General features: G+C 36.2%; 2 protein-coding genes across 31 annotated transcripts; one reads left to right on the top strand and one right to left on the bottom strand.

Annotated features, from left to right (window-relative positions):
• The first annotated feature begins 334 nt into the window (after nucleotides 1–334).
• LOC147549695 (uncharacterized) lies at nucleotides 335–17,108 on the top strand. Of its 30 annotated transcripts, XR_015236640.1 has the most exons (13): nucleotides 344–784; nucleotides 12,619–12,755; nucleotides 12,856–12,992; nucleotides 13,075–13,220; nucleotides 13,557–13,749; nucleotides 13,831–14,409; nucleotides 14,490–14,594; nucleotides 14,957–15,023; nucleotides 15,152–15,251; nucleotides 15,861–15,992; nucleotides 16,079–16,180; nucleotides 16,278–16,385; nucleotides 16,748–17,108. XR_015236640.1 is itself a non-coding variant. In XM_086665095.1 (10 exons), exons 5-9 carry the CDS (start codon nucleotides 14,278–14,280, stop codon nucleotides 16,144–16,146), a joined length of 462 nt encoding a protein of 153 aa, XP_086521221.1. In that variant the 5' UTR covers nucleotides 344–784; nucleotides 12,619–12,755; nucleotides 12,856–12,992; nucleotides 13,075–13,220; nucleotides 13,900–14,277; the 3' UTR covers nucleotides 16,147–16,180; nucleotides 16,278–16,551. The 30 variants fall into 30 exon arrangements, 4 of the variants coding, with proteins under 4 accessions (XP_086521221.1, XP_086521222.1, XP_086521223.1 ...); XR_015236635.1 differs by having other exon boundaries at nucleotides 13,553–14,409; nucleotides 14,490–14,589; nucleotides 14,962–15,023; XR_015236637.1 differs by lacking the exon at nucleotides 13,557–13,749 and having other exon boundaries at nucleotides 13,900–14,409; nucleotides 14,490–14,589; nucleotides 14,962–15,023.
• A 2,419-nt stretch (nucleotides 17,109–19,527) lies between these two features.
• LOC147549696 (uncharacterized) lies at nucleotides 19,528–20,175 on the bottom strand. The gene has a single exon (XM_086668369.1). It carries the CDS (start codon nucleotides 20,173–20,175, stop codon nucleotides 19,528–19,530), a length of 648 nt encoding a protein of 215 aa, XP_086524495.1.
• Between the last annotated feature and the right edge of the window lie 3,861 nt (nucleotides 20,176–24,036).

A 24,036-nucleotide genomic window follows, 5' to 3' on the forward strand; every position in this document is an offset into this window, starting at 1 on the left:
AAACATTCTCTCAATTCCTAACTAAATGAAACCAGAAAATTGAAAACCTCCTAACAATCTAAGTTATGATTATCTTAACAAATTCAATATCAAGTTCTTGATTATGAAGAAGCACTGGTGGTGGTGGTGGTGGTGGTGGTGGTGGGGTGGATACCCTATTTATGGAATTAGAAAAAGTAACCGTTAGACTGAGAGGTTAATTTTGAATATTGAGACGTTGGCGCCTGAATATGTTCGGGAAGCAATATCAGCCGTTGATTACATTCGCGCGTGCATTAGTTCTTGAAATCAAGTTGTGGGTAGATATTATGGAAAAAGTAACCGAGTACAATATGTTGGGGAAGTAATATCAGCCGTCGATTCAATAATCACGAATAAGTTTAATATCAGCGGTTGAGTTTCTTGGGGTGTTTGGAACAAGTAACCCTATCAAAATCCAGCTAGGGTTAATAATTGGGATTCTATTGTCCTCCCGAGCGAGAGACAGAGAGAGAGAGAGAGAGAGATGAACTGAGAAAAAAAAACCAAGAGAGAGAGAGAGAGATGAACTGAGAAAAAAAAACCAAGTCGTCAACTTCTTATTAGGTTTTTGTGCACACTAGCTGCTAGAGAATCCATTGATTTCTCTCTCCACTGTATCATCTAAGTTGAACCCAACCAAAGGAAGTGTGGCTGATTACAGTCCAATTAGGTCATGAAGAATGGATCTTGAATCCTCTCAATATATTTGAGATCAGCGGTTCTGTCCTTCAGCAAATTCAAGCATTTTAAAGCTGCCCTTCAGGTGATTCCTCTCTCGTCAGTTTCAAATTCTCATTTATTTTTTCTGATTTTTGTAATTGTAGTCAATTAATTATGTGGGTTGTGTTCATTTTCTAGCTTTATTTTAGTTTGAAATAGGGTTCCAATCAAACACTGTCTATCTGTATATAACACTTGGAATGAGTTTCATTCATTTGTGTGTTAGCAATCACTTATTCCAAAATCTCAAAACATTCTACGTAACGAAAGCCCGTCCATGGGTCTAACAAGGATTGGACTCTAATGTGTACTCCTGGTTTTGGTTTCTTATTTTTGGGGTCTTATCGTACGGTGACCATGCAAAAACGAGTCGATCTTCTATGAGAAACCGAGGGAATTGTAGAAGCCGAGAATATTTTATGGAGATTCCGAAACTTGCAAAGAACAAATTGACCTACGGGTCGCTTTTAAACTGTTTTTGCAACGAGAAATTTAAAGATAAGGCAACAAAGCTCCTACAACACATGAAGAAACTGAACATTGAGTCAAATGCTTTTGCACAGAATAGCCTAATCGTTCTACATATAAAGTTAGATGAAGCCGAGAAAGTAGATATTGAAGGAGTAGAAAGAATTCACAAGGAGGTGGAGGGGGCAAGTCAAAATATGCCTGACTGATCCTTTTATTGCAACCTAGTTGGAATATATGTTCGTGCGGGTCTCTTTGAGAAGGCCGATTCGATTTTTAAAGATATCGAGAGAAGAAAGATGCTTCGGGAACGAGAGGCCTTCCATTTTCTTCTTAGCTTATATGCAAGTATGGGTAGCAAAGTCAAGGTTAATAGGACTTGGGAGTCTCTAAAATCTTTATATCCGAAGATCACCAATGCAAGTTATCTCACAATGCTTCAAACACTAAGTAGATTGAATGATTTGGATGGAGTCAAAGAAATGCCTCGACGAATAGGAATCAGTACAAGATGGTTATGATAAAAGAATAGTTAATGTGGTGCAGACCACGCAAAACACTATATCACTTCTTACTCAATACTAAAGTATGAGTAAGTTTTTATAAGCCTTTACAAATTACACTTCAAAGGTCATTGAGTCAGTCCCTGGTACCATCCTAGTCCGTAGGATGGTGGTCCACGTGATCAACGTGATCTCAGCGATCGGATCAGAACTCGTCCATCGGAAGATATTCAATCTAGAAAAAGGAAAGGCCCAGCACTCCAACATGGGAGAGGATCTCAACGGTTGGACCAGATCTCGTCTTTCAATTAATATTCAGTCTACAACAAGGAAAGGCTCCAGTGCTCCAACATGGGAGAGGATCTCGGTCAGAACGGATCCTGTCCGTTGGATGACATCCAATCTACAAATAGGAAAGGCTTCAACGCCCCCCGTGACGATGTGAAGCGCGTCTCTAAAGCGCCATAATCGCCTGTTCGCCCTCGTGCACGGTCTACATGGTGCAAACCACGCCGAACACTATATCATTTCTTACTCGATACCCAAGTAAGAGTGAGTAAGATATTATTAGCCTCTACTCTTCTCGTTTAGTACTTGATTTGTCTTCAAACGAGAAGATAAAGGCTTGAATTCCATCTGAAAAGGTAATAATCGAGTTTCGAGTTTTCCCTCCTTATGATTTTTGCAAGAGCATCTCCAATGGGACACTCTAATAAACACTTCAAAAGTCTAGTTGTCAAGTGTCAAATAAAGATTTTCTTTCCTATTGTCAATATAAAGACACTCTAAATTTGTTTGGTCTCCAATGGAGATCTCTAAAATCTCTCTACTTAATACACATGTCACTTTTAAATTGAATATGGAAAAAGTAGTTGAAAAGAAAAGGTTTCTATTGGTTTAAATTTTAAAGTGACACTTAAAGAGTCTCAAAGAGACACTCTAATTTTAGAGTTTCTCTCTCTAGACACTCTATAATAAATGTGTCCAGTGTCCACCTCATAATAGAATGTCTAACTAAGTGTTCCATTGGAGATGGGTTTTTAAAAAAAACTCCAAAAAATCATATGTGGCACTCTAAGTGTTAGAGATTGAGTGTCCCATTGGAGATGCTCTAAGTTTGTTCATTTGAAAGTTCCAGAAGGAGAGAAAGAGATCTAGGGACAGAGAAGCCGTTAATGCAAGGATCGAACCTAATAGTGGTCATCAATTCATCTTCACTTTTATGAATACACCTGATTTTCTTTCCTTATATTTTTTGGGTTGTTGTGAATATGATACCAATCTAACAATAATATTTGGGGTGGTTGAGTGAGTTTTGAGTGACATAGTATTAACTTCTAGAATTAGTACAGTGAGAATACTATCAATTAAGATGCACCTCACACCAACCTCTGAGTTAACCTATATTTGTGTATAACTTTGGGTGCTTCTTATGTATATGCAGGATGTGTTCCGTCATTTGTGCGATGTCGCTTTTCCCATTTTTAGGTAACTCTTTAGTATTTTTTGTTAGGATCTTATGTTACTATCAACATTGCGCTGTTTATTAGGTACCGTTTTCTTAGAATCGCCAGCTAATTGCGTTTTCTTAGAGAAAGATAGACATTAGGAGAACCGCATAACACTATTTTATGCTGCAATAGCATCTTTATTGTCTCTCTCAATCTCATTAGAAATAACACTTTGCTGCTGGAAGGAACAACTTTTCTTCTGATTCACTATTTGTACTTCAGCAAAGTATGGATTGCATTGACAATGTCGCGTCATTGCGTCAATAGGACTGGTCACTGGTTCAGTCTAAGGAGATGAAATTTCTCGCTTCGTCCATCTTTAATATTGGTGCAGATCTCTACAATATTTGCTATTGGGTAGTTAATGGAAATTTTTATCATTGTTACTTCTTTTTTACTTTTTCTCATTGATATTTGGTTTTATGGTAGGAGTATCAAATGCATCAGCATCAGCAACGCCGACAAATTCACCTTCTCAAAAAGTAATCATGCAGCTCCAAAGGCCTTACCTCCTCGAACAACTGCTGCAACTTCAGATTCCATAGCGTCTGCCACATCTCCCAATGGTACAACTCATTTATGAATGAGAATTCTAGAGTCTTATTTTATCATGCAATAGCAGTAAGTCTATTTGGGCTGAGTCACCGGCTGATCATAGCCGAGCTCATGATAAGCCATGTTTTGGGGTCTGGTGATTGGCTGCTAGGCGACTGCGAAAAGTCATTACTGAGTATAGATCACTCTGAAGCTTGTAATTCTGCTCTACTGTAAAATTGTTCTTATGGTATAACTGTATAAAGTATTTTGATCTTTTGATATTCATTAAAGTTATTGTCGCTCTATGTGTGAAATAAAACTTGGAGAAGTTACATCATTCCTTTCCTAGTCTTAGTTATTAGGTCGAGTAAGTGACTGAACTATTGCATATGAGAATGTTTCAAAAACTATATGAGCATGTATCCAAGTATTTTACACATGAAGGATTCTAGAAAGCTTCATTTATGAGTATTTGGTAAGACTGCAGTTGTAATTCGTAATCTACGAGCACTTTTTATCTAGTTGTAATTCTATTGAAAGTAAATTACTACTAAATGGGCATTTGAACCCGGCAAATAAGACAGTAATTACTCGTTTGGAGCCATTGAGGTATACAATCAACATAGAATATATGCGAACATGACATCTCTAAAACTCCTCCAAATAGAGCCTGCAACTAGTATTCGTAGTCAATTTAGAATCACCATCAAATTCAATTTTCTTTAATTTGTCGACTGAGGGATTGAGAAGTCGGAACTATCTTTATCTGGTTAGTTGATTCCATCAAAGCCCTTTCAATCTCTGTCGTTTCTTCGTGAACACAGACATTAGACATCAAAAAATCCATAAAAATTAGATAAGCGGTTTTGGTTTCTTCGTTGGCAACATGGGTTGCTAGGTCTAAAATAGTCTCGATTATCTTTAATTCAATGAGTCGATCATCAATATGGAATGAAGAAAGATTGGTGCAAATGGTACAACGAAAGGTTGAATAATACTTGAACGAGTCGATCAGTGAAGACGTGTAGGATTACAAACAAGACGCGATATACATAGTGGATCAGTGAAGATCGGACACCGCTAATGTGAGTTGGGGTCCACATTATCACACTCAGCCATCTCCTGTATTCTAAGATGTCTTCCTTCTCCTTTTTCGTCAAAGACGAGTCAGAGGTTTCTCACAGTAACAACTTTACATCCTTAATTCGCTAGCATTTTGTAGCTTATGTAACTAGTTTTCTCATTGTCTTTTCATTGTATAGCCCGTGGAGATTGTGATCTCGTAATTGTTTTCGAGTTTGATGGGATTTTTCCCATCCTTTAAAAACCCGGAGCAAAATTCTGGTCGTACATATGATGATTCAATGAATTAAAGAGAAGTTAGTGGTATTGTTCTTAATAAACATGCATCTTCCATTTAAACGAAACCCTAAACTAACATCAACAAATCAAAAGTTTGATGAATCTCCTGGGTATTAGTAGCAATCCCTCAATATACAAACTTACTGCCTCGATGAGTATTATCCAAACAAAGACAATAAAAAATAAAACAGAGGAAGAACAAGAGATGAAAATAAAAGAATGAAATTTTATTAACAAAAGTATGAATTTCAAGTTTCAGAAAGATCACTAATTGTACAATTCAAAACAAGTATTGAAATTAAAACTTAAGTGGGCATTTGAAAGCGACAAATAGGACAGTAATGACTCATTTGGAGCCAATGAGTTATACAATCAGTATGGAACATATGTGAACATGGCATCTTCGTCAATAATGAACCCCTTTCGTATTCCTCCAAACAGACGCTACAACTAGTACTAGTATTTGTTGTGGAATCACCATGAAATTTGATTTTATCTAATTTGTCGATTGAGGATTGAGAAGTTGGAACCATATTTATGTGGTTAAATGATTCGATCAAAGCCCTCTCTATCTCAGACATTTCTTCATGAACATAGATATCAGATATCACCAAATTCATACGAATCATATACTTATTATTCTTAATTCTGTCATTCTTGGATTCTTTGTTGGCCAATCGAGTTGCATAGCTAGTGATTGACTTTACTATTTTCAGTTCAATTTCTTGATTATTGACTTGGAATGAAGAGAGATTAGTACTAATAACATAAGAAAAGAGTGAATTAAACTTGAAGATATCTGGGTTAAGACAAAATTTAGTAACAGTTGCGTTTGGTTCCAATCTTGATCCAAGAAGAAACGTTTCTTCTTGATTTTCTGCTGATCTGACCAACCATTTAGTACCCTTTTTCAGTCGAATATCGAACTTGAAATTAGATGATGAACTACTAGTAGTACTAGTCTGGGTTAATTGCTCATCTGTTTGTTTCTCAAACCAAATTCGATAAGCAAGATTTTGATATTCAAGCTTGAAAGAAAGGGTATCGTTTATCATCGACATCTTAGAAAAGAAGAACACAAGAGAGAGAAAGATGTGGAAGGAAGGAGGAGGAATTTTCAAGAAGATGATGATCAGAGAGAAAGATGAATGTTATTTGCTGGTGGGAGTCTCTATTTATAATTAGGGATTTTTGCGGTTACTTTCAAATTTGTACAAATAGAAAATAGAAACTTGTCAAATAAAAGGAAAATAGAAACTTCAAATATAAAAGGAAAATAGAAACTTCAAAAATATGACCGTTTGTTTTCTTTCTCAAAATTAGAAATAGGATATTATCCAAATTGCCCCTTCTTTATAACTAGTTTGCTATCGATCTTCTTAATTTATGCAAAATGTTTAGATAACCCTCTTTTTATATTTTTCATTATATTTTCAATATACTTACTAATAAATCATACAAAATCTTTCCCAATTTATCCTTATTATTTTTTTCTTTATGGATTTCTTCTAATTTTTCATATCCAACTTCATCAAAAAAAACTTCATCTTATTTCTCTCTCTATTGGTTTCTCTCTAGTGATGAAAATTCTCAAAAAATTATTATTTTTTCTTCTCAAATTTAAAGTTCTTTTATGTTTCTATTCTTTACCATATGGTTCAGTTCTGTCATCTCGAATCAATACTTACATAATCTAGTATGGGAAATGGAAACCGACACAAAAACTCTTAGTTCAACAAAAAAACACAAAAACTTTTAATCAAAGATTTTGTACTATCAATCTCATTTTATCATCTTTCTACTTCTTCACCATATGTTCCAGGATGGAGGAAAACTTTAACTCTTTACACAGATCAAGTCAAACTGGTTAAAATATTTCAAAAACTGTATTTTTCTTTTTGAAGCCAAGGGAACCATTTCCATTAATAAGTGATAAAATCACATTATTTATATGGATGATACATCATTCTTATTTCTCTCATCTGAAAACTTCATGAGAGTTACATACCTTTAAATGCAAAGTGCCTCATGAAGAGAAAGAAATGGGACTAGACACTGACTCAAACAAAAGACTCTAAATGTCGACAAAAGATCCTAAAGATCGTGAATGAAAAGACCCTAAAGGTCGACAAAATATCACAGTAAAATTTATAAAAGAACCACCGCCTTGTTGCCGGAAAACCGTCACCGGAAAACCGCCGTTGTCGCCAGAAAACCGCCTCCGTCACCGGAGAATCGTCACCATCACACCACCATAGAAATCACATTACCACCACACCACCTTCACGAAGCACCACCCGATCTTGCCATAGAAAACAAATCAATAAAAACAACCTTCAAACAGATCTGAAACTTCAAATTACTATCAACAACCCTAATTTTGTTCCAGAAAACTTGCATTATTGATATGATTATTACCCAAGTAGATTAAAAAACCCTTTCAAATTTCAGTTGAACTTATCACTTTGAGAACTTCATAATCTAAGGGAGAGAACCCAACTTCAAACTCTCTCTTTAAATGAACATTGGTTTGGAGTAAGTTGTTATTTTTAGATGAAGACAGGGAAAGATGGTTGTTCTTCACTGCTTGGATTGAGATAAAGACAGGGAAAAAGACAGATAACAATTGATATTTTGGGGTGGAAGGAAAAGGAAGGCTATGAATCTGACCCAAAAGATTATTAATGGAGGAGAATTAACAACAAAGGAAAGAAAAAGAGGAACCGGTGAAAGAATTATCCTTCGTCGGGAGAACGAAACATAGATATTTCAAAAACTGTATTAATAGCTGGTGATTGTCAAGATTCAAAGTGTTACCCATCATACTAGATTAACTATCTAATAAGTTATTTGGTAATGCAGTTAAATCTGCTCCATTTCCAATTGATCATAAAATGAAAATTATTTAATTTTAATTTAAGATGATCAGGGTCGATCATGATTTTTTTGAGGCCCCAAGCGAGTTAAGCATATGTGGCGCTATACTTTGTATGGGTGAGTATGAGGTTTAATTTTTCAAAACTTCCTAAGCCAATTCTTTGTAACAAATTATTGATCAATTTCTTAAACTCCGACTATTTGTGGTCCATACAGGTTTGCACATAGTAAATTTTACACAAGTTCACACATATAATGTAAGATTCAGACCCTACCCGAGTTCACTTATAGATGCACACGTTTGCTCAATAAGACAAGGCTTGGAAACTATCCATATACGCTTTTAGCCACGACGGACAAGAAATTCGAATCAATTTTGTGGATACAAATAGTATAACAAATTATAAATATGTATATTATTTTTACTAAACTTGTGTGAAAAATCTTACATAATTCTTATGAACCATGAAGTCTTTGAAATCTAACTGATGATTTTGCAATTCTTTGGAGCAAATATAATTGAAAGTCCCAGAGAGAGAGAGTTTGTGTGTGTCACTGGCAAGTAAATGGTTGAACCAATTTTTTGTAGAGTTGTTTTAGACAAAGAGATGTTTAGAGTAAAAAGACAAGGAAGAAACTTGTTCAAATAGAAAAGGTAAAAAAAAAGAAGGAAAATTAATAAATTGAGAGTTAAAGTTAATTAAAAGAATTATGATTTGGGGCCAAATTTGATTGATAGATAAATGTAGGGGCCAAAATTTAGGAACTCCTCTTCCCAATCCCATTCAATCTCATCATCCCCATTATTATAAAATTCTTCAAATTCTTTCAACTTACACTCCAATGTTCCATGACAATACTTCAAAAAAGAAACTTCATCGTCATCCTCACTGCTGCTGCTTCTTCCTGTTGTAGTTTTAGGTTTAGGGGAGTTTACAAAATCACAACTTGATTTTCCAAAGACTTGTGGTGGTTGATCCATCTTTTTGGATTGATGAGCTGCTGCTTTCTTATTAGGAGGTTTTAAATCAGATGAGAACCCAGAAGACTTGATGTATTTCTTCCTCCGATCATCATTAGGAGGAGTATTTTGTTGGTATCTTTGAAGGATGGGAAGAAGTTGATTTTTATTTGGAGGCCAAGTACTACTAAGAGAACCATCAGGAGCAAAAGAGATGAAAGCAACATCAACACCACAAAGAGTAGATAACTCAAATGTCTTTTTCTTCAAATTACATGTTTTTGATTCATAACTCTTCTTCTTCATACCAGATTTCTTCGTACCAGATTTCTCTTCAACATTATCAGCCCTCTTTCTCTTATTAGGTTTAGGGTTCATCATCATCATCATTTCTGATCTTGAATAAAACAGAGACAAATTAGCAGATATTGGTTTTGTTGGTTGGATATAGAGATGAATCAAGAGAGAAGAAAGTATTTTTAATGATTGTAGAGAGAGGAAGAGATTAAGATGAGATTAATCAAGTTCTTGATCAGGAAATAGAGATTGGGTTGTTCACTTGGGTGAATTTCTAGAAAGAGAAAGAGAAAGAGAGATGAATATCAGGTTCTTGATTATGAAGAAGCACTGGTGGATACACCTATTTATGGAATTAGAAAAAGTATCCGTTAGACTGAGGGGTGAATTTTGAATATTGAGCCGTTGCCGCCTGAATATGTTCGTGCGGGTCTCTTTGAGAAGGCCGATTCGATTCTTAAAGACATCGAGAGAAGAAAGATGCTTCGGGAACGAGAGGCCTTCCATTTTCTTCTTAGCTTATATGCAAGTATGGGTAGCAGAGTCAAGTTTAATAGGACTTGGGAGTCTCTAAAATCTTTATATCCGAAGATCACCAATGCAAGTTATCTCACCTTCAAACACTAAGTAGATTGAATGATTTGGATGGAGTCAAAGAAATGCTTCGACGAATAGGAATCAGTACAAGATGGTTATGATAAAAGAATAATTAAAGTGGTGCAGACCACGCAAAACACTGTATCACTTCTTACTCAATACCAAAGTATGAGTAAGTTTGTATCAGCCTTTACAAATTACACTTCAAAGGTCATTGAGCCAGTCCGTGGCACCATCCTAGTCCGTAGGATGGTGGTCCGCGTGATCAACGTGGGTCAGGATCTCAGTGATCGGATCAGAACTCGTCCATGGGATGATATTCAATCTAGAAAAAGGAAAGGCCCAGCACTCCAACATGGGAGAGGATCTCAACGGTTGGACCAGATCTCGTCTTTCAATTAATATTCAGTCTACAACAAGGAAAGACTCCAGTGCTCCAACATGGGAGAGGATCTCGGTCAGATCGGATCCCGTCCGTTGGATGACATTCAATCTACAAATAGGAAAGGCTTCAACCAAGGAATGAAACTTCGGTTTCGGTGGAAACTTCGGTTGGTCCAAAAGTGGAAACGTTTCGTGGAAACATTTCGGTCAGTGTGGAAGTTTTACAAATCTTTGGAAACGATAAAAATAAGATTTAGTTGTTTATAACAAGACTCTTTAACCACTATGAAGCCCATATCGGTCAAAAATAAAAAAAATTAGTGGATTTGTAAAATACTTTGTTAGTTGGGGAAGTTATCTGCAATCTCACACTTAGATCGGGGGGTTTAGTTGAACTATTTTAACTTCCACAGTTATTTGAGGGGGTATATTACTACACCAAACAATTATGTTGACTTAAAAATAAAAATGATGGACCAGAATACACAAAATGGTAATTTTATAGGCGCTTCTCGTAAGTGTTAAAAGCACCTCTTTCCTATTCCACGAATTTTGCCTTGATGGGGTGCTTTTAACACATCAAATGGGTGCTTTTAAAACTCCTCCACAAAATATAACATTAGGCCATTAGGGTTTCATAGCTTCTTCCTTCTTCTCCGCCGCTGTTTCTCTCTCTAAGACTTCTGCAGATGAAGAATACGAATCTCTTCAATTTTCTTTAAGTTCCAATCAAGGAGATTCACAATTATAGTTTCGGTAAACCAGATGGAGAAGAAATTGATCAAAAATGTTACTTTTGTTGAATCGATTTGGTAGTTTTCGGTCTGATTTTGAATATTTTGAAGTTTCAACCGAAATTTCGGTAAATGTCGGACGATATCCTGCTCGAAACATCTGTAAGTGGAGTTTCGTCTACCTAATTTGAAAATCCGAAATATTTCGACCATTTCGGTCGAAATATTTCGACATTTCATTCCTTGGCTTCAACGCCCCCCCGTGACGATGTGAAGCGCGTCTCTAAAGCGCCATAATCGCCTGTTCGCCCTCGTGCACGGTCTACATGGTGCAAACCACGCCGAACACTATACCATTTCTTACTCGATACCCAAGTAAGAGTGAGTAAGATATTATTAGCCTCTACTCTTCTCGTTTAGCACTTGATTTGTCTTCAAACGAGAAGATAAAGGCTCGAATTCCATCTGAAAAAGGTAATAATCGAGTTTCGAGTTTTCCCTCCTTATGATTTTTGTAAGAGCATCTCCAATGGGACACTCTAATAAACACTTTAAAAGTCTAGTTGTCAAGTGTCAAATAAAGATTTTCTTTCCTAGTGTCAATATAAAGACACTCTAAATTTGTTTGGTCTCCGATGGAGATCTCTAAAATCTCTCTACTTAATACACATGTCACTTTTAAATTGAATATGGAAAAAGTAGTTGAAAAGAAAAGGTTTCTATTGGTTTAAATTTTAAAGTGACACTTAGAGAGTCTCAAAGAGACACTCTAATTTTAGAGTTTCTCTCTCTAGACACTCTATAATAAATGTGTCCACCTCATAATAGAGTTTCTAACAAAGTGTTCCATTGGAGATGGGTTTTTAACAAAACTTCCAAAAAATCATATGTGGCAATCTAAGTGTTAGAGATTGAGTGTCCCATTGGAGATGCTCTAAGTTTGTTCATTTGAAAGTTCCAGAAGGAGAGAAAGAGATCTAGGGACAGAGAAGCCGTTAATGCAAGAATCAAACCTAATAGTGGTCATCAATTCCATCTTCACTTTTATGAATACACCTGATTTTCTTTCCTTATATTTTTTGGGTTGTTGTGAATATGATACCAATCTAACAATAATATTTGGGGTGGTTGAGTGAGTTTTGACATAGTATTAACTTCTAGAATTAGTACAGCGAGAATACTATCAATTAAGATGCACCTCACACCAACCTCTGAGTTAACTTATATTTGTGTATAACTTTGGGTGCTTCTTATGTTTATGCAAGGATGTGTTCCGTCATTTGTGCGATGTCGCTTTTCCCATTTTTAGGTAACTCTTTAGTATTTTTTGTTAGGATCTTATGTTACTATCAACATTGCGCTGTTTATTAGGTACCGTTTTCTTAGAATCGCCAGCATATGCGTTTATCTGTTATTATGGATGTTCGTACTAGCAAAGTCATACATCTGAAGCAGTAGAGAAAGATAAACATTAGGAGAGCCGCATAACACTACTTTATGCTGCAATAGCATCTTTTGTTGTCTCTCTCATCAGAAATAATAATTTGCTGCATTGACAATGTCGCGTCAACAAGACTGGTCACTGGTTCAGTCTAAGGAGATGAAATTTCTCGCTTCATTCTTTTTTTTTTTTTTGAATTGTTCAGCGTGTGCCTCGAAGCCCTTGACCACTAGGTGGAAGATTATACCTCTTACCACTCCAAGCAAGGGTTGTTGGCAATTTCTCGCTTCATTCATCTATAATATTGGTGCAGATCTCTAAAATACTAAACAATACAAGATGGTAAGACCCTTGCCATATTTGCTATTGGGTAGTTAATGGCAATCTTTATCATTGTTACTTGTTTTTTACTTTTTCTCATCGATATTTGGTTTTATGGTAGGAGTATCCACTGCACCAGCATCAGCAACCCCAACAAATTCACCTTCTCGGAAAGTAATCATGCAGCTCCAAAGGCCTTACCTCCTCAAACAATTGCTGCAACTTCAGATACCATAGCGTCTGCCACATCTTCCAAAGGTACAACTCATTTATGAATGAGAATTCTAGAGTCTTGTTTTATCATGCAGTAGCAGTAAGTCTAATTGGGCTGAGTCACCAGCGGATCCGAGCTCATGATGAGCCATGTTTTGGGGTCTGGTGATTGGCTGCTAGGCAACTCCGAAAAGTCATTACCAAGTATAGAATATAGATCACTCTGAAGCTTGCGAATCTGCTCCATTGTAAAATTGTTCTTATGGTATAACGGTATGAAATATTTTGATCTTTTGTTATTCATTAAAGTTATTGTCGCTCTATGTGTGAAATAAAACTTGGAACAGTTACCTCATTCCTTTCCTAGTCTTAGTTATTAGGTCGAGTGAGTAACTGAACTATTGCATATGACTATATGAGAATGTTTCAATTACTATATGAGCATGTATCCAAGTATTTGACACATGAAGGATTCTAGAAAGCTTCATTTATCAGTATTTTGGGGTATGATTTTTATTTTTGTCTTTCTAGATCATTATACAAGTATACAGACAGATACATTTTCTTTTTCAATGTTTTGAGTGCGTCCTTGTGATTCATGTCAGAAAGACTGCTGGCTATAAACATCGTTATTCATCAGTATTTTCTGATAGTGATGAGGTTATTTCTTTACAAGACATTCCTGAAAAAGACAACCCTAACCAATCTAGTGAGATACAAAACAATAAATCCAGAGATGAGCAAAGGAAGACAGAGGAAAAGTGAACATCTAGTCAGGAACTTATGTATGCTACTAGAGAAGGTTGTATAATCCATCTACAAGCACCTTGTTCTTTTCAATGCAACTTTCGTGACATTAGTCTAATTTTTTGACCAGATTTAGCACCTGAAACAGGGAATATGAATGTGAGTCTGCTAAATGAACTTCTGTCCACTACTTGTACTGAACTAGATGGAGATGGAGCTTCAGTATCTTGCGAGATTGTTTACGGATAAAACCAATAAGTTTGGACAACTTATGTCTTCCAGACTTGGTGAATCCCCGAGAAAGAAATGTTAAGGCATCCGTTGAGAAATTGCATAAGCGAAGGAAAGCGTTATTCGATATAGATAATAACATTAGAAGAGTAGTAAGTAGATTATACCAAGATAGATACCAGGTCAACTGGAGCTCCATGTATCAAGGGGATTCATCAAGCTCACAGATAGTTTCACAAACCAGTCCATTCTCATTTCGTGGTATTGAGATATCGCCGGATGTTTCTACTGTTGAAGGTGGAGAGAGACCCAGTCCTCAATACTTGAAGGAAATAACACGGCAGGCAGTGATATGGTTACAAAGAATCCTGTGATGGAAAATTTGATAAGTCCACTTTGCATGCCCACGGATGAGAACCTAAATAAATTTAAAGATGACATGGATAATGGGATCAATGCACCTGACTGTGTCTCCGAGGACAAGGTATTTTGCCTGAAACTTTCATCAATGACTTTGTTTTGTGGATTCTCTTACTGATTCCAATTTTCTGATGCGGGCCACAGGTTGAAGATATGCAGCAGGAAAAAAAATCTTCTGAACAACAGGAGGTTGGTCTGGAAGGTTTGCCCATGGAAAATATGGATTGTAATGGGAGTCAGTTTGGTAGGGTAGTTTTCTTTATCTATACTCACTAACTTGGTCTACATTCACAACTTTAAAATTCAGTAAGGAAAGCATATCAGTTCCTCCCTCATCTGAGGTTTCTATTCTTGAATTTAATGGTATCACTTGCTCAGGGCTTTTGAACTATATAAAAGTCCAGTTCTGCTCTAAAAAGTATGAATAAAACTTCATAAACCGTAATACCATATATCAAAAACTAAACTTAATGCTGAAATAGATCACCTTTCATTTTTGTTTATTTTGTTTATTGTGGACTTTATGTGGCCCTGACTCTACTTATTCTATTGGCTCATTAGGCATTCCTTCTGATTCCATAATACATGAATTAAATTCTCCTGCTGGTCAGCTTAGACAAGATCATGGAGTATGGACACTCACAAACTGAAGATAGCGCTCCTGAACAGAATAATGAGGTTGGCCACATTCTGTAGCATTTTTCCCTCTTGATTGAATCTCCCATATTTGGTGAATTAAATTTTAACCGTTTTTCTTGGGTTTTTTCACTCATTGATAGACTGTGATAAATTGACTTGATCTGTAGATTGAAGATACTCATCAGGAGAAAGTAGCTTCGGAACAGCAAGAGCTTGTCATTGAAAGTTTACCTCTAGGAGATACAGGTTGCTGTGGAAGCACACTGGGTAAGTTAGGTTCTCTCTTCATTAGTTATACGCGATTACATACTATGTCTCATTTGGAGTCTTCCAGATTGTTGCTTATTATTTAATAATTGGTACGAGTTGCTGTTAGCTTAAAAGGTTATTTGCGCTACCATGAGTTTTCTATTCTTAGGTTTTCTGTTACATTTCTTTTGGAGTTTTCTTACTATTTTTGTTTTATCCTTTTCTGTTCAACTATTTTGTCACTCTTTTATTTTTGTACATGCTTATTGTTTTCTTTATCCTTGTTTTTTTTAGTTTGTTTTATCTGGTAAAAAAATATTCTCAAACATCATTTGAAGTTTTGAACCATAGATTATAAGTATATAACTGTCACATGAAGTCTTAGTCTTTTTGGTTCGTGTAAATATATTTGAATTGAATGTGAAAAGGACAAATTTTCTCGCGGGAAAGAAAAACCAATTTTTCCGCGTGAGAAATTCAATGCTTTCGATCTAGCCCCTCTTATCTCATCAAAGCCTTGATATCTTTGCATGACTTGGCAGATATAACAGACCATAAAAACCTTGATAACTTTGCTTTATGTCTGCTCGTATTAGTTGGGCTGACTCAGATACCGATTCCTTGTAGAATGTGGTTGAGCACCGACCAGGAAATAGAAACTTACAAGCTACAAACATCCTTCCTGAACGAAATAATGAGGTTGAGCAGTAGAAAAGAGCCACCTAATTTGTACCTTGCTCTGTTCAAGCATTGCTCCTTGTGAGAACCATCGATTTTTTCATTCCTTTGCTTTTTGGGTGATTGTATTCTAATTAATCAGCATTCTTAATTGGTCTCCGAAACAGACATATCAGGAACTTTCAGCATTGCCTTCGAGAGAACAAATAAAAAGGAAAGCATCATCCCGGAATAGACGGAGAGAAGTTTCTCCTGAGAAAGTCTTCAAGGTGCTTACTCATGCATTAACTGCATCTTGAATAGTTATTATAACTTTTCTGGTGATTGAGTTTTAGTTCTTTTGGATTAACATTGACTCGTTTTCAGATGCTGGGACTGTTGTAGAATGTGGGGTGAAAAAAAGCACCAGAATCAAGACAACACCATTAGAATACTGGAAAGGGGAGCGATTCTTATTTGGACGAATACATAGAAGTAGGTTTTCCTTTTCTTACTCGGATGTGATTTAAGTTTTCCACATCTTATTTTGTTTAGTATTTACTTTGTTTTCGATGGATGACACTCTATGTTGCACTCAACAACTCTTTTCTTCGTTTCCCATTTAAATGAGTGCTTAATAAATGAAAGTTATGGTTCTTTATATAGTTTCCTTATCGTAAGTTATCACAAATTACTTCGTGTATCAGCGACCAATAAGGCTCTTACAATAAGTTCCTTTCCTTTGGTGATTCCCTGCTGAATCAACAGCCTATATCTTATCATTTTTATTCCTCTGTCAGTGCAGTGATTGTAGTTTGTCACACAATTAATAAGCGGCGTCGTATTATTTTTTGCAGACCACTTAACAGTACTAGGATTGAAGTACCGAGTCTCCTGCAAGGAGCAAAAAAGAAAAACATGCTTTAAGAGTGAAGTCTTTTGTTTCAGATGAATATAAAGAGCTTGTCAAAAAAGTAGCATTTCATTGATCTCTCTCTCTGTCCTTCAAATTGAGGCATCCTATTCAGACGTCTTCTTCGTTTGTTGTTCATGGTGTCCCGAATTTCCACATTAGGGATGGTGATGTTGCCAAGGTTTAGTGGATTGTACTTTCAAGAGAGTAGATGAGAGACTACTGTGTCATTGAGTACAAGGAATCGTGGAAAAGAACAAAGAATAGAAACACTTGTTATCAATGAAAAAGAAGATTAAAAAGAACATATCTGTATTGAAAACAAAGAATAGAACAAAACTACAATTCCTCATCTCTTTATAAAATTGGGAAAAGAACACAGAGAAAATTGAAAACCTCAAATCGTACTAAGTGTTGAGGAACTCCTCTTCCCATCCGGGTAGAAACTGGCCACGGTTATGAGATTCTTCAAATAAGAATGCATCAGGATCAAGAAATGAAGGGTGTCCATTAACCAAATCACTCTCAATTTGTGAAGAAGATGAATGTGGATCATTATTCAAAATTGCTTGCCAATCTGGATCAACATCATCTTCAATACAAGGGTTTAAGAAGGAATCAGAAGCCATATCCTTCCAAATTTCATCATATTCATCCATATCCATGGCTATATGTTTCAGCTTAGACTCCAATGTTCCATGACAATACTTCAAAAAAGCAACTTCATCATCATCCTCACTACTACTGCTTGTTGTTGTACTTTTAGGTTTAGGGGGGTTTACAAAATCACAACTTTTTTCAATGATTTGATCCATCTTCTTGGATTGATGACCTGCTGCTTTCTTATTAGGTTTTGAATCAGATGAGGACCCAGAACTTGAGTATTTCTTCCGATCATTGTGAGGAGTATTTTGTTGGTATCTTTGAAGGATGGGAAGAAGTTGATTTTTATTTGGAGGCCAAGTACTACTAAGAGAACCATCAGGAGCAAAAGAGATGAAAGCAACATCAATACCACAAAGAGTAGATAACTCAAATGCCTTTTTCTTCAAATTACATGTTTTTGATTCATAACTCTTCTTCTTCATACCAGATTTCTTCATACCAGATTTCTCTTCAACATTATCAGCCCTCTTTCTCTTATTAGGGTTAGGGTTCATCATCATCATAATTTCTGATCTTGAATAAAAGAGAGACAAATTAGCAGATATTAGTTTGGTTATAGAGATGAATCAAGAGAGAAGAAAGTATTTTTAATGATTGTAGAGAGAGAGAGGAAGAGATTAATCAAGTTCTTGATGGATAATGAAGGGGTTGATATCTTGGTAGTGGGTTAGTAGCCGTTAAGAGTGAAGGGGCAAGAGATGAATATCAAGTTCTTGATCAGGAAATAGAGATTGGGTTGTTCACTTGGGTGGATTTCTAGAAAGAGAGAGAGATGAATATCAGTTTCTTGATTATGAAGAAGCACTGGTGGTGGTGGTGGTGGTGGGTGGATACTCCTCCTATTTAATGAATTAGAAAAAGTAACCGTTAGACTGAGAGGTGAATTTTGAATATTGAGCCGTTGGCGCCTGAATATGTTCGGGAAGCAATATCAGACGTTGATTCCATTCGCGCGTGCATAAGTTGCCGTTAGGGTAGTGGGAGATTAATTTTGAAATTCTGAAGAGTAGTTCTTGATTAATTCGGACTGAATCCGCGTGAATAAATTGGGGGGTAATATCAGCCGTTGATTCGTTCCCGGGTGAATAAGTTTGGGAAGTAATATCAGCCGTTCAATTTCTTTTCTTTTCTCCGGTAGTAAATAATTAGGCATTATAGAGTTAATTCCTATATGGCCCCCTACTTTGTGACCAGCTTCCTTTATGGCCCCCTTTTTTTCGTAAATTCAAATATGACCCCCTATTTTCATGGAAATGTCCTAACTACCCTTCCTTTAAATCTTTTTTCAAAATAAAATCAAAAAAACAAACATAATTCCACCTCACTTCCCTCTCCACCACTTATCTCTCTCCACCTCACCTCTCTTCCCAAATCATCTTTCTCTCTCTCCAACTCACCTTTTTCTCTCTCTACTCACCTCTCTCTCTCTCCACCTCACTCTATCTTCTCTGATGAAGGTCGCCGGCCGGAAAAAATTTCGGCCGACGACCTTCAACCTAAAAAAAAAATTTCTTTTACTCTCATCTGTCTCTCTCTCTAAAAAAAATTTTTTTTTTTTTTTAGGTTAAAGGTCGCCGGCCGGAAAATTTTCCGGCCGGCGACCTTCATCGGAGAAGATAGAGTGAGGTGGAGAGAGAGAGAGGTGAGTTGGAGAGAGAGAAAGATGATTTGGGAAGAGAGGTGAGGTGGAGAGAGATAAGTGGTGGAGAGGGAAGTGAGGTGGAATTATGTTTGTTTCTTTGATTTTATTTTGAAAAAAGATTTAAAGGAAGGGTAGTTAGGACATTTCCATGAAAATAGGGGGCCATATTTGAATTTACGAAAAAAAGGGGGCCATAAAGGAAGCTGGTCACAAAGTAGGGGGCCATATAGGAATTAACTCATAATTAATAAGGGTGTGTTTGTTTGGGTTACAAACTTGGCATCCTATTCAAGATACAACCCATAAAACCGTACCTGTGGTAGGAAAACAAAGTGAAGTTAATAGATGAATATTTTCCTTCATGAATAAATTCTTTAACCTTTTTTTTTTGTTGAAGAGAAAGCCAACATGCAAGACTAACTATCTAGATCTAGATTCATAGAGTTCCTCGAGTGCCATAGTCGCCATGCACGTTGTTGTCGTCCCCATTTCGCCAGTTTGTCTGCTTTCATATTAAGAGTTCTCGGCACATGGGTGAATCTAGTTTCCATGAAGTTGGATTTAAGAGCTCCGAAGTTGACCAGAAGCTTTTTAGTTTGCCACTTAATCTCCTGTCTATTGTCATTGAGGTAGTTAATGAAGTTGAGGTTGTCGCTTTCGATATGGAGGTGTGAGATTTTGTAATCAGAGGCCCATTGAACCGCACTAAGAATTGCTAGGCATTCACATTCCTCTGCTGTTTGTCCTCTGGTTATGTCCGTCTGTGCTGCAATGAAGTCACCCATTTCATCATGTAGTATCCATCCAATTCCTGTTGGTTCCGTGCATGCTATGAAGGAGGCATCCACATTGAATTTGAGAAAAGGAGCTTCTGGTGGTAGCCAGGTGGTGTTAATGTGCTCTTTCTTGCTTTGGGTCGTTATGTTGATTGATGTCGTATAATGTTGGATCATTTTGATAACCTGCATAGGATTAGTTTCTTTTGAAGAAAAACATTTTTCGCATCTCACCTTCCATATAAACCACATGATTTTAGCCATCATCGTCATGTTATCCACATCCATGGTTTTCCGATAAATTATCCAGTCAAGGATATTAGTAAAGTTATATGGTATGATACCAAAGTAAAGCCAAATCGTACGAGCGAAGTGGCAATGTAGTAGAATATGAGTAATCGTTTCCTTATTATCACAGTAAAGACAATTATAAATATTTCCTATATATCTGTCAATTTTATCTCGAACTGGTAAACTGTTAGTACAACATTTCCACATAAATAGTTTTATTCTCGGAATGGTGGGGATCTTCCAAATGAAATTCCATTCCATGGGTTCATAGTCATTAGAACCAGTTCTTAAATGATTATACATTGATTTAATAGTAAAATTACCTGATTTGGTGAGGGTCTAGATCATCGTGTCCTCTGCAGTAGGTTGAATGTTGATACTGAGAATAGTTCTGCCAACATCACTATCAAAATAGCGATTTAACATGTTCATGTTCCAGTGAGTGCCCAAAATGAGATCAGCAACTCTGTCAAAGGGACAATTGTACCGATTCTGAATAGGAGGTTTATGATTTGGGATCCAATATTCTTCCCAAATATTGATATTAGTACCTTTATTGACATCCCAGAAAATGAGATTAGTGACCTTTGGCATGTTCGCCACAATAGATTTCCAGATCCAAGAGTTAGAAGGTTTAGCAGGTGAAGGTTTTGAGCTCTTAGGAAAATATTTAGCTTTGAGCGAATTCTTTAACCTAAGCATATAGATTCTATTGCTACAACAATCAAACCAGTCCAAACTTTTACAAAGAAAAATCGCAATGCGAGAATATATTTTTCGTAGTATCAAATATTAATATCAATGTTACTTGTTTGAACCAAAGTTCAACAAAAATAAAAGAAGATACACCACATATGAAGCTCCCATATGATGACAACACATCTAGGTGGTTTTGTCTGTTAACAAAAAAAAAATCTAGGTGGTTTTAGGAAAATGGTGAGGATGCACATATGAAAAGTTCTATAGGCCCCCACATTGTAGGATTCACATAACAAGATTCTATTACTTACCATATTTCAAACACTATTATATTTAAATCTATTTATAGGGTGGGAGGAGTAGTAGAATGGTGACACATAACCCCATGAGGTATAATGTGTTGTCACTAAGAAGATACACCACATACGAAGCTCCCATATGGTGATAACACATCTAGGTGGTTTTACGAAAATGGTGAGGATCAACATATGAAAAGTTTTATAGGGGGCCCACATTTTTGTTAAACGGACCCCTTCATTAAAAGGACATCCCAAATCGAGCATTTGGTTAAAAGGGCCCTCCACAAATGAGTACTCCCCTTCTTATACTTGACTTAACGACAAAGTTAACTCCGTAGGTCAAAGTTTTCCCCTACAAAAATCCCAAACAACTTTTCCATCTCTTTCTCAGTCCCTTTCATCATCCCTTTCATTTCATCTTCTCTCTCTTTCTCTAAATTAAACCACAGATAAGTCAAACATCTCACTCTCTCGTTTTTTTTCGTTCTCTCACGCTTTATCTCTGCCTCTTTGTGATTGAAACCGAAAGCTCTAGGTTGAGATTTTTTGAAACACATTGCTTGAACACTTCAATCGACTGATTAGCAACACAAGAAAGAAGAATTTTTTGATTTTCTAAACACATTGCTTGTATTCAATTTGAAGTTTGTAATGGAATGAGATTTAGGATTTTTTATTTATTTACTTTGAAAGTATACATTCGTGCGCACCATACCATTCTGTGCACATAGACAACGACCTCACCGAAGACCCTTATACTAAAACCCTACGAGCATACAAACCCAAAAACCTATGTTACTAGAGTTGTTTTCGATATGCTCGAACTAATGGGTCTTTTGCAACTTCGGTACGCCCCTACCGGTTTTAACTACCGATGTTACTGGACCTTTTTTGGTATGTTTGAAGCCTCAAACCAAGGGTATCTTTAGAAATTTGGTGGAACCAGACCGAATTGACCTTCATATTCCACTAAAAAATTTCTTCGAATAACCAACAAATAGATCATCGAACATGTAAAAATGTGCTAGGAAATGCTCATACACCTCTTTAAAAACTAAATCTTGTCCACATATTGATTTTTTTAGAGTCCTCTATATTTCCCCAAAAGAGAGAAGAATGCTGGAAGAAGATGGACGTTTAGAGATTTGAGTTCTGAAGAAATATTTTAGGGTTGAGATAGGAAGATAACTAACGTGAATGATACGTACACTAAAAGTGAGTTTTTTTAACCCATGACAGGGGGGCCGCCTTTAACCAAACATGATCAATGCAAATCGACCAAGGCAATAGGTTCATGGAGTGGCCCTTTAACAATATTGTAGGGCCTATAAAACTTCCCTCTACTTATTTACATAACACAAAAATCAAGGTCTTTGGTATAGGAAGAGCAATGTTTAGTAAAGACATTGCTTTAGATAGGGAGAACAAGTTTTTTAGGTTAGGGGGAGATAAATACTATTTTTCAAAGTATCCCAACATTGAAATTAGTCCCTCCCTAAAATTATGTCCAATCAAAACTCAAAAGAGAAAGCTCTGAAACCTATTCAACCAAAAGTGATAGAAGTCCCTGAATCTGTTTATTTGGATCAAAGAGAGAGAGATAGAGATAGAGATGGACACCCTAATCCTAGAGGACTAACACAACACTCATCCCATAGTAGGTTTCGTGTCTCTTGTTATTGCTTGATTTCTCCATAGATTATTGGGTTTTAACATTGATTACAGTAATTTGGAAGATTTCAAGTATCAATATCGCAATGAAGAATATAAATAAGAAAATAGTGAAAATTTTCATCCAGAACCACTGAAAAGTTCAATAAATTTCGTCCAGAGCGGATGAAAAAACAGAAAAATTTCACCCACAACGGATGAAAAAACAGACAAATTTCTTCCAGAGCGAATGAAAAAAGATACAAAGTTTAGCTGAGCCCACCGAAATTTGTTATTTTTTTCAATCGACCCAGCCGGAAATCATTTATTATTGGAACAAAAATGACCTAAAACCCTAAAACTGTTTGTTCAACCATCGAGGAAGACAAAAAAAAGATTTTTCTTTACCTGAGACATATTATCTTCATTATATATGTCTTTGTTTAAGTCAATGTCCTCGTTTAAGTCGATGTTTTCATTTAAGTCGATGTCTTCGTTTAAGTCAAGGGACTCTTCTTTCTTGATGTAAGTTGCCTCTTTCTTTTCTTAGTGGTGGTTCCTCATCAGTGAGATCTTGAAGCATCATTAACAGCTTGTAAACGAAGACAATAAACATATTTATTTTGCAAGCTTTTTAATACTAATGGTGATGTTAATAGTAGTGATCGATATTAGGGTTGAGTTGCTTATGTGAGACAAAACTATAAGTGTATATAATAATAGATTTGTTGTTAATTTTTATTCACGTCCTTATATTTTAGCATTATTTATTGAATGATCTTTATACGCTCTCCTTAAATTAATTTGGTAAAGCCAGAGCAAATACATAAATTGACCTTTCTAACGCACTGCCTATACCAAATATCGCTCTTCATATACCAAAGACCAAAATCATACTATCTTTAATTATTTTTATTTGGCCGCGGCTTTGGGGAATAAAGAAAATTCTCCGGAGAATAAAGACTTTTCTTAAAACTAGTCAAATAAGATTGACTTTTTATGTTTCTTTTTATTGCTAAGGGGCTTCTAATTTTAAAAGATGCTATAAAAAAAGCTCCGCCATCTCATCACCTCTCTCTGCCACTTCATCGACACCTCATCATCTTCTCCGGCGAAAGTCGCCGGCCGGCCAATTTTTCCGGCCGGCGACCTTCAAAACATAATTTTATTTTTCTCTCTCCTCTTTTTTTTTACCTCTCTCTCTCTCTAG

Source organism: Eschscholzia californica, unplaced genomic scaffold (assembly GCF_041429995.1).
Source record: "Eschscholzia californica isolate CP2 unplaced genomic scaffold, dmEscCali1.0.p SCAF_3, whole genome shotgun sequence".
NCBI classification, from domain to species: Eukaryota; Viridiplantae; Streptophyta; class Magnoliopsida; order Ranunculales; family Papaveraceae; genus Eschscholzia; species Eschscholzia californica.

Bases quoted from the DNA above. Each gene is read 5' to 3' on its own strand.
- LOC147549695 (XM_086665094.1), top strand. From the start codon at position 14,278: ATGGTTACAAAGAATCCTGTGATGGAAAATTTGATAAGTCCACTTTGC. The intron at 14,410-14,489 runs GTATTTTGCCTG...TGCGGGCCACAG, and splicing joins ACTGTGTCTCCGAGGACAAG to GTTGAAGATATGCAGCAGGA. The intron at 15,024-15,151 runs GTTGGCCACATT...CTTGATCTGTAG, and splicing joins CTCCTGAACAGAATAATGAG to ATTGAAGATACTCATCAGGA.
- LOC147549696 (XM_086668369.1), bottom strand. From the start codon at position 20,175: ATGGATGTGGATAACATGACGATGATGGCTAAAATCATGTGGTTTATA.